The sequence below is a fragment of the Uranotaenia lowii genome, chromosome 2 (genome assembly GCF_029784155.1).
Source record: "Uranotaenia lowii strain MFRU-FL chromosome 2, ASM2978415v1, whole genome shotgun sequence".
Classification (NCBI taxonomy): domain Eukaryota; kingdom Metazoa; phylum Arthropoda; class Insecta; order Diptera; family Culicidae; genus Uranotaenia; species Uranotaenia lowii.
Genome location: NC_073692.1, coordinates 242,072,257 through 242,091,611, shown reverse-complemented (window position 1 = coordinate 242,091,611; position 19,355 = coordinate 242,072,257). Strand labels below are relative to the sequence as shown.

General features: G+C 30.2%; 1 protein-coding gene across 1 annotated transcript; it reads right to left on the bottom strand.

Moving 5' to 3' along the window:
* Positions 1-1,025: 1,025 nt before the first annotated feature.
* Positions 1,026-1,610, bottom strand: LOC129744779 (uncharacterized protein DDB_G0287625-like; the record flags this gene model as incomplete). The annotated part of the gene is made up of 1 exon (XM_055737481.1): positions 1,026-1,610. A coding segment is annotated over one exon (585 nt), but the record flags the coding sequence as incomplete, so codon positions are not given.
* Positions 1,611-19,355: the final 17,745 nt, after the last annotated feature.

The following is a 19,355-nucleotide window of genomic DNA, read 5'->3' as shown; positions in this document are numbered from 1 at the left end:
TCGCTATTACTTCTCTCAGCCATTCAATTGATGTGGGACAAAGGGTCTAGAACGCACCTTTGAAGCTTTCCATAAAATATGCTCTTGGCTCATTTTCAACATCTTTCAATTTTCTTCTATTAAGCATCTGCTTTGTCTATCCGTCATTTAATTTCAATCTTTAATTCTTCTATCAAGAATTTTCGTAGTATCAAGTTCACCGCAATGCCATTAAACTTTCATAAAATAAACATCATCATCATTGTTATTATTATTATTATTATTATTTTTTTATTATTATTATTATTATTATTATTATTATTATTATTATTATTATTATTATTATTATTATTATTATTATTATTATTATTATTATTATTATTATTATTATTATTATTATTATTATTATTATTATTATTATTATTATTATTATTATTATTATTATTATTATTATTATTATTATTATTATTATTATTATTATTATTATTATTATTATTATTATTATTATTATTATTATTATTATTATTATTATTATTATTATTATTATTATTATTATTATTATTATTATTATTATTATTATTATTATTATTATTATTATTATTATTATTATTATTATTATTATTATTATTATTATTATTATTATTATTATTATTATTATTATTATTATTATTATTATTATTATTATTATTATTATTATTATTATTATTATTATTATTATTATTATTATTATTATTATTATTATTATTATTATTATTATTATTATTATTATTATTATTATTATTATTATTATTATTATTATTATTATTATTATTATTATTATTATTATTATTATTATTATTATTATTATTATTATTATTATTATTATTATTATTATTATTATTATTATTATTATTATTATTATTATTATTATTATTATTATTATTATTATTATTATTATTATTATTATTATTATTATTATTATTATTATTATTATTATTATTATTATTATTATTATTATTATTATTATTATTATTATTATTATTATTATTATTATTATTATTATTATTATTATTATTATTATTATTATTATTATTATTATTATTATTATTATTATTATTATTATTATTATTATTATTATTATTATTATTATTATTATTATTATTATTATTATTATTATTATTATTATTATTATTATTATTATTATTATTATTATTATTATTATTATTATTATTATTATTATTATTATTATTATTATTATTATTATTATTATTATTATTATTATTATTATTATTATTATTATTATTATTATTATTATTATTATTATTATTATTATTATTATTATTATTATTATTATTATTATTATTATTATTATTATTATTATTATTATTATTATTATTATTATTATTATTATTATTATTATTATTATTATTATTATTATTATTATTATTATTATTATTATTATTATTATTATTATTATTATTATTATTATTATTATTATTATTATTATTATTATTATTATTATTATTATTATTATTATTATTATTATTATTATTATTATTATTATTATTATTATTATTATTATTATTATTATTATTATTATTATTATTATTATTATTATTATTATTATTATTATTATTATTATTATTATTATTATTATTATTATTATTATTATTATTATTATTATTATTATTATTATTATTATTATTATTATTATTATTATTATTATTATTATTATTATTATTATTATTATTATTATTATTATTATTATTATTATTATTATTATTATTATTATTATTATTATTATTATTATTATTATTATTATTATTATTATTATTATTATTATTATTATTATTATTATTATTATTATTATTATTATTATTATTATTATTATTATTATTATTATTATTATTATTATTATTATTATTATTATTATTATTATTATTATTATTATTATTATTATTATTATTATTATTATTATTATTATTATTATTATTATTATTATTATTATTATTATTATTATTATTATTATTATTATTATTATTATTATTATTATTATTATTATTATTATTATTATTATTATTATTATTATTATTATTATTATTATTATTATTATTATTATTATTATTATTATTATTATTATTATTATTATTATTATTATTATTATTATTATTATTATTATTATTATTATTATTATTATTATTATTATTATTATTATTATTATTATTATTATTATTATTATTATTATTATTATTATTATTATTATTATTATTATTATTATTATTATTATTATTATTATTATTATTATTATTATTATTATTATTATTATTATTATTATTATTATTATTATTATTATTATTATTATTATTATTATTATTATTATTATTATTATTATTATTATTATTATTATTATTATTATTATTATTATTATTATTATTATTATTATTATTATTATTATTATTATTATTATTATTATTATTATTATTATTATTATTATTATTATTATTATTATTATTATTATTATTATTATTATTATTATTATTATTATTATTATTATTATTATTATTATTATTATTATTATTATTATTATTATTATTATTATTATTATTATTATTATTATTATTATTATTATTATTATTATTATTATTATTATTATTATTATTATTATTATTATTATTATTATTATTATTATTATTATTATTATTATTATTATTATTATTATTATTATTATTATTATTATTATTATTATTATTATTATTATTATTATTATTATTATTATTATTATTATTATTATTATTATTATTATTATTATTATTATTATTATTATTATTATTATTATTATTATTATTATTATTATTATTATTATTATTATTATTATTATTATTATTATTATTATTATTATTATTATTATTATTATTATTATTATTATTATTATTATTATTATTATTATTATTATTATTATTATTATTATTATTATTATTATTATTATTATTATTATTATTATTATTATTATTATTATTATTATTATTATTATTATTATTATTATTATTATTATTATTATTATTATTATTATTATTATTATTATTATTATTATTATTATTATTATTATTATTATTATTATTATTATTATTATTATTATTATTATTATTATTATTATTATTATTATTATTATTATTATTATTATTATTATTATTATTATTATTATTATTATTATTATTATTATTATTATTATTATTATTATTATTATTATTATTATTATTATTATTATTATTATTATTATTATTATTATTATTATTATTATTATTATTATTATTATTATTATTATTATTATTATTATTATTATTATTATTATTATTATTATTATTATTATTATTATTATTATTATTATTATTATTATTATTATTATTATTATTATTATTATTATTATTATTATTATTATTATTATTATTATTATTATTATTATTATTATTATTATTATTATTATTATTATTATTATTATTATTATTATTATTATTATTATTATTATTATTATTATTATTATTATTATTATTATTATTATTATTATTATTATTATTATTATTATTATTATTATTATTATTATTATTATTATTATTATTATTATTATTATTATTATTATTATTATTATTATTATTATTATTATTATTATTATTATTATTATTATTATTATTATTATTATTATTATTATTATTATTATTATTATTATTATTATTATTATTATTATTATTATTATTATTATTATTATTATTATTATTATTATTATTATTATTATTATTATTATTATTATTATTATTATTATTATTATTATTATTATTATTATTATTATTATTATTATTATTATTATTATTATTATTATTATTATTATTATTATTATTATTATTATTATTATTATTATTATTATTATTATTATTATTATTATTATTATTATTATTATTATTATTATTATTATTATTATTATTATTATTATTATTATTATTATTATTATTATTATTATTATTATTATCTGGAGCACGTTTGGTGAATGGAAATCAGCATTTCTCTAAAATAATTAAATTGGTAAAGGAAAAAAATTCTTCGTGTAGAATTAGCTCTTTTTAATACTTTTCATTTAGGCACATCTGATTTTTTGAAAACTCCAAAACATGTTGAAACGATAAATCAAAATCATATTTTGAGTATAAAATTTATTAACGAAGTCAACTTACTTATCATGAAAGATATGATGAAAAAAATAGTAGATATACTTGTGTTGTATTTAGAATAATTGTCAGATCGGGACACAAAGTTTTGGTGATAATGAGCTTAACAGTTTTCGCCAGAAGCTTTCCAAATTTAGTCTAAGGCCACTTAGGTCTTCTCGATAGCATTTATTCATGTTCGTAAGAACTTTTCTCACATGGAGGCGCGTTTCATGTGTCCTTCAAGTTTCTGGGAAGTGAGGAATATTCCTACTATTATTATATTTGATCTAACCCTGCTTTTGCATGATGCCCCGTTTGACGGTAGGGTAAGTGAGCCTTAATTTGGCATGCTCCTATGCATTTTGGTAATTTATATGTCAAACATATGCCTAAAAATATAAAATAAATCAAACATAAAAGAAAATCGCATTTGTCTACATTCTGCATAGCATTTGTCCGCAATTGAATTCAAATAAATGCGTTATAATTTTTTCACATGACGAACTGGAAGTAAAATTACGATTTTCGGAAAAAATCTTAAATGAACCTACCTTGCTAGTGCATCCCCAGATAACCAGAAATCGTAAAGTAGTGTTCATTGTAGATTGTATAAGCATCCAGTTTATATTGGAATAGTATAAACATCATGTTGTAGCTAAACCAAGTTATATTTCATCGTTTATGGTTTGTATAGTTCATTATATACGATAACATTTTGTAAATCGTATAGAAAGATCAATAAAGTTGTTTTGAATCGCAGAAGCATTGTGCAAAGCTCAATTTTTAATCCCACAGTACAATTAAGCAATCTTTTATGCTTGCGATCTATGATGACATATTATTTCCATGACAGGTCGTACAGTAATTGTAAGAACATCGTAAAATGGAATTTAAGCAATCTATTCGTACTTGTCATTCAAAGTCGCTTATTGAGAAAAACTTAATCGGTAAATAATTGTTAATACTGCAATTCCAATGCTAAGTAATATCGTAATCATCTTATGTCAACAATTTCAAAAATTGGAAATCCTTGACGAATTTTGTTTAAAAAATGAAGGTTAAACTGCCTTTAAGAAAAAAAATTATAAAAATGAAAAAAATGGCACATACAGTCGGCGTTTGCAAAAACACAGGCGACGCTTAAAAAAATTCGGTTCTGTGATAAACGATTCCATAAAATCATATGCTGCTTCTAAGACATCTCCGACAGAAAAAGATTCACTGCTGTCCCACAAAGTGACCCATGGCATCTATGTATTGCAGATTATCGAATCGCTTAACAGTACAGTAAATAACTAACTAAGATCGCACAGGGCTGAATACTATTATTGATTGTAATAAAATCATCTATGAGATAGGTTAAAGTTGTATAGATATCAATAAACGCCATCTATAAATAGATCTGGAGTCCGAAATGATGCAGTCAACGGTATTTTAAACGATCGAATGATTTTTAAACGGAACTCCCAACTCTACATGAACAAATTTGCTTGTTTGTAACAACATGAAATGGCGCCGAGGAAGCATCGAAGGACAAGGATCGGAACGTTGTAAGTTCGAGACTGAGGAAAAAGAGACACATAAAGTTGTACATGGTTCAATTTTTTTTCGCAGTAAACATTATATTCTATTGTATTCATGTTCCCGGCGATTCATAGTAAAATCGTAATAAGGGAAAAATATAATTGCTTAAGGATACAGTAACAATAAATTGCATTAAATGAAGAAGAAAGTTGTACAAACCTCAGGCTACCGACAAAAGGAAATTGTAATCAAATTGTAAGACAGGCAATAGAAAGTTGTGAGTTGTACAATCCTAAGATTTTGTGCTAAGAAAAGTTGCTATCAAATTGTTGAAAACGCAATACAAAGTTTTATATTTTCTAGGTGAGCAAAATTTGGTCCGTATATTGCCTCCACTTTGGTACGTACAGGCTCATATAGAATATTCTATACAACTTTTTCAGATTGTACAAAAGTGTGTATACCTCAGAAACAACTGAAATATACAGACCAAAATGTTCACTAGGTCTGCCACCTTCGGATCGATTTTAAAAACACACTTCCCTATGAAAAAATCACTAAAAAATACCGTTGGTTACAGCAAAACGTGGCAAAAAATATAAAATTATAACCTACTCCAAACAACGTACATATTTGATCTAAAATTGAAGAAAATATAAACATTTTTATCGCCTAATCTTGGCATAAAATTCCACTAATTGAGGTTTGTATGTATGTGTGAGAACGAAATCAGCAGGCAGACGGTAGCCGGCAGCCGGCAGCCGAATCGTCGGCCGTTAGTGCACAGTGGTCTGGAAATTTAAAACCGGTCGAAAGTAAAAATAATGATTGAAATAACTTAAAAATACCATAAATGTATTTTGGACTGTAATCAATTTATTCATCTCTCAAGCGTATTTGCCATCTTAGTTGGAATTATAATACTAAAAGTTTAGCTGCCTTTTTTTTGGTAAATTTCTAGAACTTTTCCTCTCAATTTCTGAGCACGAAATCAACAGGATTCGGATCCGAGTCGATATCTTGGATCTCAACGTTGAAGTAATTTTATCCATACCCAAAAAAAAAAAAATCCACAATTGGAAATAAGGTTCAACGTATTTTTATTTGATTTTATTTGTGCTGGAGGTGAACATTTGCTGTATATGTGTCGCTTTGAAAGGAATGGTTACAAAGTTCAAATTATGACATTCTAAATATTATGTTTATTAAAAAAAGTAATTGCATTACAATGTTGAAAAATTATGTTATTAAGAGCTAAATTTTATTGTTTTCAATTTCACGTGAAATCAAAAATAATATTTTGACCAAGCTTGTTTTACATTATGGATCACTGTGCATAAGCAGAGGTGACGACGTTTGTTTTCCGTAGGAAAGGAATATGCGAAGGAAGCGCTGCCGAGTTTGGATGATGATTTTGCATGAGTGCGAGTGAGATGCAGCTTGAATTTCACCCAGCTTGTAAATTTGTTGTTCGCTTCCATTGGCTATAGTCCCCAAACGAACGAGTGAGATGCAATCTATTTCTATCAGGCTGGCTAGAGTGAGCGATAGTTTGTCTTGTTTTGCTATCCGGGTGTACGCAAACGATTGCTAGAAAATTCCTAAGGGCGACATTTTAAATATGTAGGTATGATTCAAAGAATCGTTCGCTTACTTGAGTTTTAGCTTTAGCTTGCTTCTTGCCTCGGTCATAATGGTTTTTAAAATGTCTCTCCTCCTTTTGTGGGAGTGGAATAAAAAAATATGAACATTCACTATCGTATGTTAACTTCAATGGAAACAGATCTATCAAGATTTCATTTTAAAAAATTGAACATATGATTTGTTTGCTCGGTTAATAAACATAATTATGTTAACGAATGCAATGTTTTGGAACCTATTTGTTCTAGATTGTCATTCTGATAATAGAAATTTTAAACACACCAAAAACTGAAACAAACAAGTGAAACTTTTTTACGTAAGATTATAATTCTGCACGCAAATATCAATTCTAAAAATTGGTTGACATTTCGTACTTTCGACTTTTTGAAAACAACACAGAACATTGTTGTGCTTTTTTCCAGGATATTATTAACGAATTCGTGGGGGCTGTTGTTGTATTAGTGAGGCAAATTTCTTCTAGAGGCGGCCAATTTAAGGAACTCATAAAGGGTCACAATTCGGAACGGGGGCCACAATAAGGAGCATTTCAATCAATTGTTTGATCAGGTTTACCTCAAATTATCCACCGCTTTAAAGCAAGGCTAGTAAGCAATCATATTTGTCGATGGACTTTTGAAGGTACAAATTACAGGAAGACTACAATCATGGGAAATATATTCAACCATGCCTTAGGGGCCAAGTTCGGGTACATTTACCCTATACATCTATCTGAGTTTTTTTCAAAGCAACTCGACAACCGTTAACGTCCAAGGAAGCAAATCTTAGGCCACGCTTTGGATCGATAGAAAAGGAATTGTTGGCTGTGAGTCACATGATGATTTGACTACTTCTATCAAATCGAGAGTTACATCAGGTATGAGATGAGAATTTTTCTTAAGTGAAATTACGCTTCGATAGGTAAAGGAACCTTGTTGTTGGAGTTCTAATAGGTGAACTACTACAAATGAATCGGCATTTGTAAGATCAAAGCGCAGACTACCATGATAAGTGCTATGGAGGTAAATGATGATTCTCAAAACGGAAGCTAGTAAAACCAGGGAAATCAAAGAAGGCTCGCAACCCCCATTCCTCAAACTTTCAGTAAAATTTGAAACAGTGTGATCGATAATGATTCCACAAGAATCCAATAAGGGCTGTCCTTGGCTGTCGATTGTCTCGGCTACAAGATGACGTACGAGTTTCGTTTCATCAGGCGAAGGTATACTGTTTGTCATTTGATGCAAAATACATGAAAAAATTATGTCTGAGAGTCACCTAAGGTAGGTGCAAATGCCCGAGATAAAGTTCCATCGTAGAGGGGAACTGTTTGTATTGTGTGAGATGGGATCGCGGCCGGCTGTAGTGCACGAATACATAGAACGCTATCGTAATGAGTACGTTGACCAGCGAGTCCGTGGTAATAGAGATGACAATATGATACGTAAGATTCCGATCCAGTTGGGGAAAACCCTATCTCAGTGTTGTTTTGCACACATTGAATAAACTTGCGAGGGCAGAGAGACATTCTGCTCCACCCCAAAAAGAGGGTGTTTCCAACTTCCTGAGGTATTGCTCTACCTTATCCGCATCTGGTAGATCAGGAAACAAATCCGCAGCAAATGGCAGTATGTGGTCATAATAGTGGTCTAGCTCTCCACGTGCCGATTGCACGGCTGAGGCTCGGAGCTCAGCGCAATGTGACTGGCAGGTGGGACTTTTAGGGGTTGTCCCGTATAACTGCACGCAGAAAAAAGAAGGGGGGTCGGTTCAACAAAATGTTTTGTTATTGTATTTAGTTTCTTCAATGCATATTTTTTCATTCTGTTCATGAAAAAATCGATTGAGAATAATTACAAAATTTTGTTATTTGTACACACTCATTTTTTATGACTGGAAATCAAAATTTGGTTTGTTTTTAACCGAAAAATGAGCTTAATCCAGTGATCGTGTATCTTGTTGAGCATGAAAAAAAGAAAAAAAAAGAATGGAAAAAAGTCGATTCCAATTTTGATCCGCGAGCGCGAACATGGCCTGGGTGGGATGGACGGAGCCCTTTTCCTGGGATTGTCTTTCAGTCAACATGCATTCATGGTAAGTTGCTTACATTACATTACCCAAGAGTTCTTCCAGATATTAAATTTTGATTTTAACGGTTCCAACATGTTTTTTTTTCCTCTGCGGGAATGTTCCAGCTGCCGCATCCTGACAGACGGTGTCCTTGCCAGATAACAGCATCAACGGATGATATGCAGAACTTGCTGCGCCTGGTCAGCTAGTCACCAGATGCGCTGGTCGTTCCGCTTAAGAAGATTCCGGCAACAATCAGATGCAGACTTTCCTGCTACAAGCAAAATCATGATCGTGTGGGAAAGCGAGTACGATCCTTTTTCCTGCATTCAGGAAGCAAACGGAAACCGTCCCTAAAGCTAGCTGGAACGGTAATTGTTTAATTTGCCATTGGTGTTGGTAAAAGAGAAATTTGTGATAACATGTGTGAATAAATAAAATAATTTATAAATGTTTTCTTGACTATATGAATAGATCCGAAAATTCATCAAATCAACATTATACCTTTTAATTTAAAATAAATAAAAAACATATTTTCAACACGAAGTTTTGTTATTTTGAATCCCTCAATGATTTTTTCTAAAAATAAAAATTTTGTAATTCTCAACCCAATTTTGTTTTATTGTTTTGACAGAATTTTCGAATCATTTTTAAAAAAGGTGTAATTTGCTTTCAATCAAACGATACTTTTAAATCGAATCAATGTTTTTTGTCAGTGTTATCAAAAATATATTTGTGCCTTTTCCCAACCAAAATTTTTATTATTTTTGGCCGAAATCTTATTATTTTTAAAATATATTTTTCTGCGTGTGATGGGCGATTGATCCAAACAGGCAGCTTCCGTCGCCAGGTATTTCAAGAAGAAAGAAGCAATTACCAGTGGCATCCGGAACGTATTTTACCTCGGTACTGGAATATTAAAAGCCAATTCATGTTGTATAGGTAAAGATTATCATGACAAACACAACCTTTGCTCCTCATTCCTCGTTTTTTTATTTTCGCTTGATCCAATCAGAAAATTGAATAGATGTAGGCAGATGAAACGTGGCTTCTCTTTTTATTTGAGGTCAGCACTTTTGAAGTAATGCAGCACTAAGCCACATTTTCACGATTTTCCCCATACGTAGGTTCGTGTCCTATCTACTGACAGTGAGGGCGCTTGCATGAAGAAATCACTTAGCATATTTTTTAGACACGCAGGAAAATGATAAAAACATCTTCTTCATCATAGTAGATTCAACATTATTGAATTTCTTTCCGTTCATTGTTACATTCGGTTAGAAAAGATTTTTCGTAATAATGTTTTGGTATTATTTTTAGCGTTATTATTCACACCCGGTTACTTGCAGATAAAAATCACCGAGGGAAACGTGTTCGGCTTGCATCTGTGTTGTGGTCAGGTACAATGGCTTCAACGCTTGCTCGTAATTCCTCACGATTTCCCATGCATATTTGTTTGAAAGGCCTAGATAAGATTTACAAAGAATACATTTAATTCAATGTGGTCAACTATGTGCACACACCAATTTCAAATAAATAAACTTACAAACTCTGGAAATTGTAAAGCTAGGTCATCGAAAAATGCCTGCTGACGAACGAATGGCTCTACCATCTTATAAATCCCACTCCATCGCGTTTGCCCAAAGACAGGTGAATGGGAAGCGCCATGATGAGTGAAGCACGTCCTATATTCAATGTTTTTGACTTCTTGGCAATCGAAGTCACAGCTTGCACATTTTCGTCCGATTTATTCACAACATCTAAAATTGCAAGCTGTAGTGTATGCACGCTATTCGCAAGTTCGCTGTTCAAAGATTCCAGGAACTCATCATCGTGTTCCAAAAACATTTCATCTTCCGTTTTGATGCCCAGAGTTACCAACACAGAGAGAGCTACTTGATTTTTGAGCAATCTTACGGCCGCCAACATATTAGCACCATTATCGCACGTTATAGTGAAAATTTGCGACATGGTGACTCCGTAACTCTCACAAATGTCTATTATTTTCTTCTTTGAAAACTCTCCTGTTTGCCGTTCTTAGACTTCTATCATTCCTGTAATGAATTTCATCGTGGTGAGTAAATCGTTAATTAGTAACAAAGTATTCTCGAATATTTACCTAAAGTATGGATGAAAGCTCATCTCTTAATGTGAATTGAACATTTATGTCCAACGCATGCCTGTGATACTTAGATGCGGAATCAATTTCCAAGCAGATGAGTTTACTTTTCAGTTTTTCGGCCAAGACAGATCGAATATTTGATGCTACTGACCGAAGATACTTTTTTATATTCTGGCGATTTACCGGAATTCCAAAAGCTGCCGAAACGGGGTCAATAATTTGCCTTCGTCCTTCCCATTCAATACTAGCTAAGGAAATGTTCATAGCGATGTCCTTTATTAATGAATCGATAAACAGTTGCTTGTCGATAGGAATGGAAACTATTTTTTATGTTGCTGAGTTTCTTGATGGGCATGGTGTGATTTGTCTATAAATTTGTGTTAAATTTCATTTAAATTACAGCTTACTTGCTTGCTGTTAATAGAAGAATATTAAAGTAATTTCTATATCTAAGGGAATAAGCATTAACAAATCATCGTACACTAATGTTAAGCTTTCAAGCTAATGCATATCTTGACTTTGTTTTAATAGCCCAAGCTGTTGTGCCGAATAGAAACACAGGTTTTGATCTTACCAACAAAATTTATTGACTGTAATTTTTTATGGCAATCTTGAATAAACCCTCTTCCAAAACCTTTTGAATTTTGATACAAAAAATGTTTGGCTTTTGTTCAATCGCAGTCCTGTAAAGTGTCAGACGTCTGACATCAGTGTGTCCAAGCAGATCGGTTACAGTGTACACTCGTTATAGAACATATTTAAACCGTCTGTCTAACGGACCGAAAAACTAGGTTAGTTTTTTTGTAGACTAAGGATAGGCGTCTCACCCTCACCTCCCGTTGTCCGAAACATCAGTCGAATTCAATTCTAAATAGCGTACTCCTAGATAAAGATGTTGACCGAAATCCATTATTTCTTTTTAGTCGTGTCCTACCTATCACAATTCCAGCCTGTGTCGTACGGAGATACTCCTTAATGGCCCAGCCGGCTCAGTGCAACGACAAATGAAACAAAACAGCCGAAAACCGCATAAAAAGATAACCCAAGATCTCATCACGTCTCACTCCATGCGCCGGGTCCAGCCGGCTTGGTCCAGAAAAGATCTGGAGAAAAATAAAGCCCGGTAGCATCTTCCCAGGCCAACCAAAAGGAGAAACTAGGAACAACCAGAGAACTAAGTGGAAACACTGATCTGGAGAGAAAAAAAAATGTTCCGGGTAGTTTAGTACAAGATGCCTCCGGTTGATTTTTGAGACCTCTAATAAATTGTTGCAACTATCAATTACGTGAAATAAAAAATATACTGTCAACATTTTTTTACATAAATGGCTTCTAAAAACGTTTTGTCCAGATAATCAAACCACTTGAACATCAAAAGATTGGATGGTTTCATCAGTTTTAAATTTACAAAAACGTGCGATTTTATCTTTAGTAAGAGAAAGGGGTAAGTTTCAACTAACCTTGTTTAACCACCGTCGATAAATCTGGAACACTAACCTAGATATTTCCTAAGGAAATTCCTATTTCTATATGTGAGGCAATGAAAAAAAATTCTAGAGCTTTCTGAAAGTCAAAAATTAAATACTATTTAATACAGATTTTTTGTGATAATATTCTTCAAACTCACCAATTTTACTAAACTGAACACACACATATAGGAACACACGCATATAGGAACACACACACATATGAAACACACTGCTACTACTGTTATAATATTATAGCATTTTCAAAATGAAGAAACAGATCATACTTAAAAATATTTATTTAATTATTTACATAGTATTCCGTCTCACGACATAACTTGACGAACAGTATTCCTAAAATTCACTCGGTCCATGGCAACCGTTCTCCAAATTTCTCGGGCACCCCACGTTCGCGCCAGATCACGCTCCACTTGGTCTAACCACCTCGCTCGTTGCACCCCCGCTCGTCTTGTTCCTACCGGATTCGTAGCGAACACCTGGGCAGGACAGTCATCCGGCATTCTCGCAACATGTCCCGCCCAGCGTATCCGGCCAGCCTTCACCACTTTCTGGATACTGGGTTTGCCGTAGAATCGCGCGAGCTCGTGGTTCATCCTTCGCCTCCACACTCCGTTCTCCTGTACGCCGCCAAAGATGGTTCTTAACACTCGTCACTCGAATACTCCGAGTGCACGCAGGTCTTCCTCAAGCAATATCCATGCCTCGTGCCCGTAGAGAACAACCGGTCTAATGAGCGTCATACATATATTGATTACACTTCGTGCGAGGGCTAAGTCTTCTCGACCGCAGTGTGGAGTCCATAGTAAGCACGACTTCCGCTGATAATTTTCCGCCGGATCTCACGGTTGGTGTCATTGTCTGCCGTCACCAGTGAGCCGAGATAGACAGTCTTCGACTATCTCCAGCTCGTCGCCGTCGACTGTGACCTTGTTATTGCTGGACAAGCGGGTTCGGTCGGTTTCGGATCCGCAGGCCAGCATGTTCTTCGTCTTGGACGTATTAATCATCAACCCAATCCTTCCTGCTTCGCGTTTCAGTTTGCGGTAGATCTTCTCCACCGCCGCAGATGATCTGCCGACTATATCAATGTCATCGGCAAAGCAGATAAATTGACTGGATCTGTTGAAAATCGTGCACCGCATTTTGCCCACCGCTCGTCGAATAACACCTTCTTGCGCCACGTTGAACATCATGCAGGATAGACCATCACATTGTCGAAGCCCCTTGCGCGGTTCGAATGAACTCGACAATTCACCCGAAATCCGCACACAGCTTCCTGGAAAACCGCTTTTGTCCATGATTTTCCATAGCTCGTTACGGTCGATCGTGTCGTATGGGGCTTTGAAGTCGATGAACAGTTGGTGCGTAGAACGATCACAAACACATACAGGATCTCAATGAAACTTGATGTTTCCTCGAAGAGATTCCTTTTTCTTAACTCTAAGCGTACATTTTTCGAGGATATAATGGCTAGCATCTTAGGCTCATCGTTAGGCGGCGGAGTAGGATTCGGGACAACACTTTGTAGGCGGCATTGAGGACAGTGATCGCTCGGTAGTTCTCACAGTCCAATTTGTCACCTTTCTTGTAGATGGGGCATATTACCCCCTCCTTCCACTCCTTTGGTAGCTGTTCTATGTCCCAGATCCGGACTATCAACCGATGTAGGCAATCGGCCAACTTGTCCGGGTCCATTTTGATGAATTCAGCTGCGATGCCATCCTTCCCAGCCGACTTGTTTCTATTCAGCTGGCGAATGGCTTCCTCGCCGAAAAAATTGATGAAAACAACAAACAATTCATCGCGGCGATTGAACCAGTTAATCAACTTCCTTAACTTCACGCATAGTTGGGAATGGCTCCTCTACGTCGTTGGCTACGCCGGCGATGTACCTTTCCCCACCGTCTTTATCTCCTGCATGTGCGCCGTTCAGGTGTTCATCGAAGTGCTGCTTCCACCTTTTGATCACCTCACGATTGTCCGTCAGGATGCCCCCGTCCGTATCCCGGCGCATTTCGGCTCGCGGCACGAAGCCTTTGCGGGATGCGTTGAGTTTCTGATAGAACTTTCGTGTTTCTTGGGAACGATGAAGCTGCTCCAGTTCTTCGAGCTCCTCCTCCTCCAGGTGGCGCTTTTCTCCTGGAAAATTCGGACTCGCTGCCTCTTCCGCTGTCGCTGATTTTCCACATTTCGACGGGTGCCTCTTTGCACTACTGCCGCCCGCGTGGCATTCTCTTCGTCCATCACCCTCCTACACTCCTCGTCGAACCAGTCGTTCCGTCGAGTCCGCTCCACATAACCGATGACGTTCTCCGCAGCACTGTTGATGGCTGTCTTGATGGTATCCCAACAGTCCTCGAGAGGGGCTTCGTCAAGCTCGCCCTCTGCCGGCAGCGCTGCTTCGACCGATTGCGCGTAGTCTGCCGCGACCTCGGGTTGCTTCAGTCGCGCGATATTCAACCGAGGCGGGCGCCGGTTTCGTGTGTTGTTGACTACGGAGAGTTTTGGGCGCATCTTCACCATCACCAGATAGTGGTCTGACTCGATGTTGGCGCCTCGACGGGATCTGACGTCGATGATGTCCGAGAAGTGCCGGCTGTCAATCAAAACGTGTTCGATCTGTGATTGCGTTTGGTACGGTGATCTCCAGGTGTACTTGTGTGGGAGGCGGTGCTGGAAAAAGGTACTACGTACGGGCATTCATTTGGAGGCGGTGAAATCAATAAGTCTGAGGCCGTTTTCGTTGGTCAGCTGGTGCGCACTGAACCTTCCAATTGTCGGTTTGAATTCCTCCTCCTGGCCGACCTGAGCATTAAAATCTCCGATGACGATCTTGATATCATGTTTTGGACAACGGTCGTACTGCCCCTACTCGCATAACAGTCCCATATGAATTTTCGTCATTTTTCATCTAACCTGACAGTTCGTCATTTTGGACATAAGGCTTCAATATAAAACAATAAAAAAAGAGATTTTGTTCTAGAAATTTTGAAAAATAATATCAACTTGTGGCTGTTCCATATGAAATATACCCGCATAACAGTCCCATATGTGAAATATCACGAATTTGGTTACTGTTCAATGCTTCTTTCGGCGAAATAGTCTTTGATTTATTGCTTCGAATCATTTAAAAAAGATTTAAACTCACTTGATGTCGAATTATGCACACTAGTTCTCGATGGCCGGTCAGTAAGAAGGAAGGAATGTCTTCCTTCTTCAAAATCATAAAAAGATTCAACCTACAATGTAGATTCACGATGTTTTTCCAAAAGTGTGTTTCTTTTTCTGATAACTGTATTTAGAAGTTCAAAAATGATCAAATATTAGTTTTAGAAAGTAGCTTGGTTAGCAAAACATATTCTGTATGGGACTGTTATGCGAGTAGATTTGAAAAAGGTCTCTATGGGACTGTTATGCGAGTAGATTTGAAAAAGGTCTCAAATATGCTCACATAACAGTCCCATAACGAATAAAATAGTGCTCCCGACGTTACCGATGGCCCAATTTCTAAAATTTCAGGTTTTACGATTTATTATGACAACCTAGAACACATTCCATCAAACGATTTTCGTTTATGCTGAAAGTAGTGGTCATAATTAAAAAATATATTCCAAAACAGAAAAAGCTGATTTTCTCGCTTGCTTGTTTTTGCATAAGGGACTGTTATGAAAGTAGGGGCAGCGTATTCAAAGATGAATTTTACGCGCAGCTAGAGCGTGAATACTTAAAAATATAGTTAAAACGAAATATTTAATATCTGAAAGCTTTTTAATGTTGTTATCACATTTATCTACCTGGTTAACTTGTTCCAAATTTTTGGAATGAGTTGTTGGTTGTAATGAAGGTCGTTTTTGGATATTCATCAAAGTGATTCTTCTCTTTGCCTCATTTTGATTACGCTAAATATTCTATTCAGTTTACCGAGATGAATGAACTTTTAAGTTTAACTTTTGTTTTTGATATTCATATCATATGCCTGAAAATTCAAAGTTATAAAATTTAATGGTCAAGTATTTGTCAGGTTTAAAAAACATCATTTATTGATTTAACATTGACATTGTTTCTATCAATACATTCTATGCATACATCTAATACTAAAGTTATCTTAAAGTCAGTGAAATTCGATTGAGTTTTTTGACCTAGTGAATATTGCGCAAGTTGTGATTGGCGAGGATGATCTAATAAGTTTAATAACTCAGCTTTATCCTTTGAATGGCACAATGTTTACCGCAAAAAAGTTTTTTGAAAAAATCTTATTTTATTCAAAAAAATCTTATTTGAATTTAAAAAAAATCGATTATTCATTTTTTTTAAATTATGATTTTTATCCACTCTGATTTGTACATAAATTTCAAAACATCTTGATTATTTTAATTCTATTATCAACTATTTTCTTTGTGCGGAATAGAATTTCAAAACACTAACTATGCGAGACTGATATCACAAGATTATTCCGATTTCTAAAACTAACAAACGATACCAGTTACTATTTGCGCAATTTAAAATGCCTTATTATTATAGAAAAACTTTTAAATTTCAACACATATATTTTTCCATTTACATTTAAAATCTTTGAAGAAATTTTTTTACATAAATTTCCGTCTTACAAAATCTGCAAAATAGCTTTTCAAGTTTTACCTTTAGCATACCTACTAGGCGCTTTTAGAGAAACTTTTAAATATATGCTGAAACTTGTGTGCAAGTCTTTATAGAATTGAACCATAAGCGGTGCAATATTTCAAATTTGCAAAATCAAGCATGTTTAGTAAAAAAAAAACAAAGGAACTCGATTTGTGAAACAGAATCATAGTACTAAGAACCACTTTTGAACAAATATAATTACCAAATAAAAACAGGTATTTATCTTATTGTTCCGAATCAATCAAGAGTTTCTGGGTGTCCTCTTAGAATGGTCCTGGACCGGTTCGGAAAGTGTAGTACCAAAACTTTTGATTCGACCACTTTCAAAAACTTCACAAACCATTACGATTAGCATTTATTTCTCTCCACTTAAGATTTCAAATTAATAGCCCACTCAATTTCTATGAATCGAATGATATACATAAAAGACTTTACCGCACTGTTTAACTTATTGAAACTGGTGAGAAAAAAAATAAATTTATAGAAATCACGAAGTAAAAAGCAACCGCGAAAAAAATGCGACCGCACTCGAGCAAGGCCAACTTAGCTCTCGGCTAAGGGTACAATTGATTCCTAGAGTTCAAAAAAGTATGTTTCTCTTGTGAATAAATCGTGATCATTGCAAATTAAGAGATTACTAATATTTATTCAATAACTAATAATTATCCAACAATTGTAGATAAAAACACGATTTTGGTTATATTTTTGTGAAAATCTTAAACAGTCAGAAAACAAGCCGCGGGGTATAACGCCAAAACTAGTGGACAGAACGCACAATACCGAATGGGTGGTGAGAAATGGAACAAAGATTATACCGAATATAGTTATTAAAACATCAATTTTTTTATTACATGTTCATCGTATTTTTGCAAACTAAGCATACTTTGGCAAAAAATCACTTTTTATTGCTTAATTTAACGAAAATTTTGCTTTTCAAAATTCACTTTTTTATTTCCTTATAGGTAAAACGCCTTCAGGTAGGCAACGAAATTCAATTTCTTGACTGATATTGCGGCAAACATGGCGGTAGATAATTTTTTTGAGTCAAATATTGGTGCACGTGTTTAACTCAAACAAGGACGAAATTTGTTGTAATTATGCATTCTTATCGTAATTTAGGAATCAGCAAATGAAAAGAAAGACATTTTGTTTTGACATTTGGTTTTTCTCAAAAGTTAACAGCATTCAAAATTTTAGCCTAAAACACGTGGTTTTGCGGACATTCTGCCCCAATTTTGATATGAATAATTTTAGTTAAAATTTGTGGAAAGTTAGTGAAATATAATAAAATATTAATAGCCATTCGAAAGTGCATACGAGTGTTATAACGAAAAGCTGTAGTTGGATCAGATAGCGCAGACTGGTTTACCATAAAACCTTATATGTTAACCATAAAAAATAACAAGTTTTAGGCACAGCCCATTAATTCTTCTGTTTCTAAGCATTAGAGTCGTTTGTGTGAACTTTTCATCTGAAAAATTATGAAAAAGCTCGTTTGCTACAATAAAAATGAAGAAAAACACCATTCGGAGCCAAAGGTTAGTGTATTTTTGAGAAAGAATGGCATGGGCCATTTTACCTCGCTGGTGCGTTACACGATTTGTCTATGTATCGTGTGACCAACATCTTTTAAATCAGTGGTCGTGAATCTCGTTTTTAAGCTTTGTTTTCCTCAGATTTAGCTTTTTTTGCCTTGAGAGCATAGAAGATGAAAGCTCA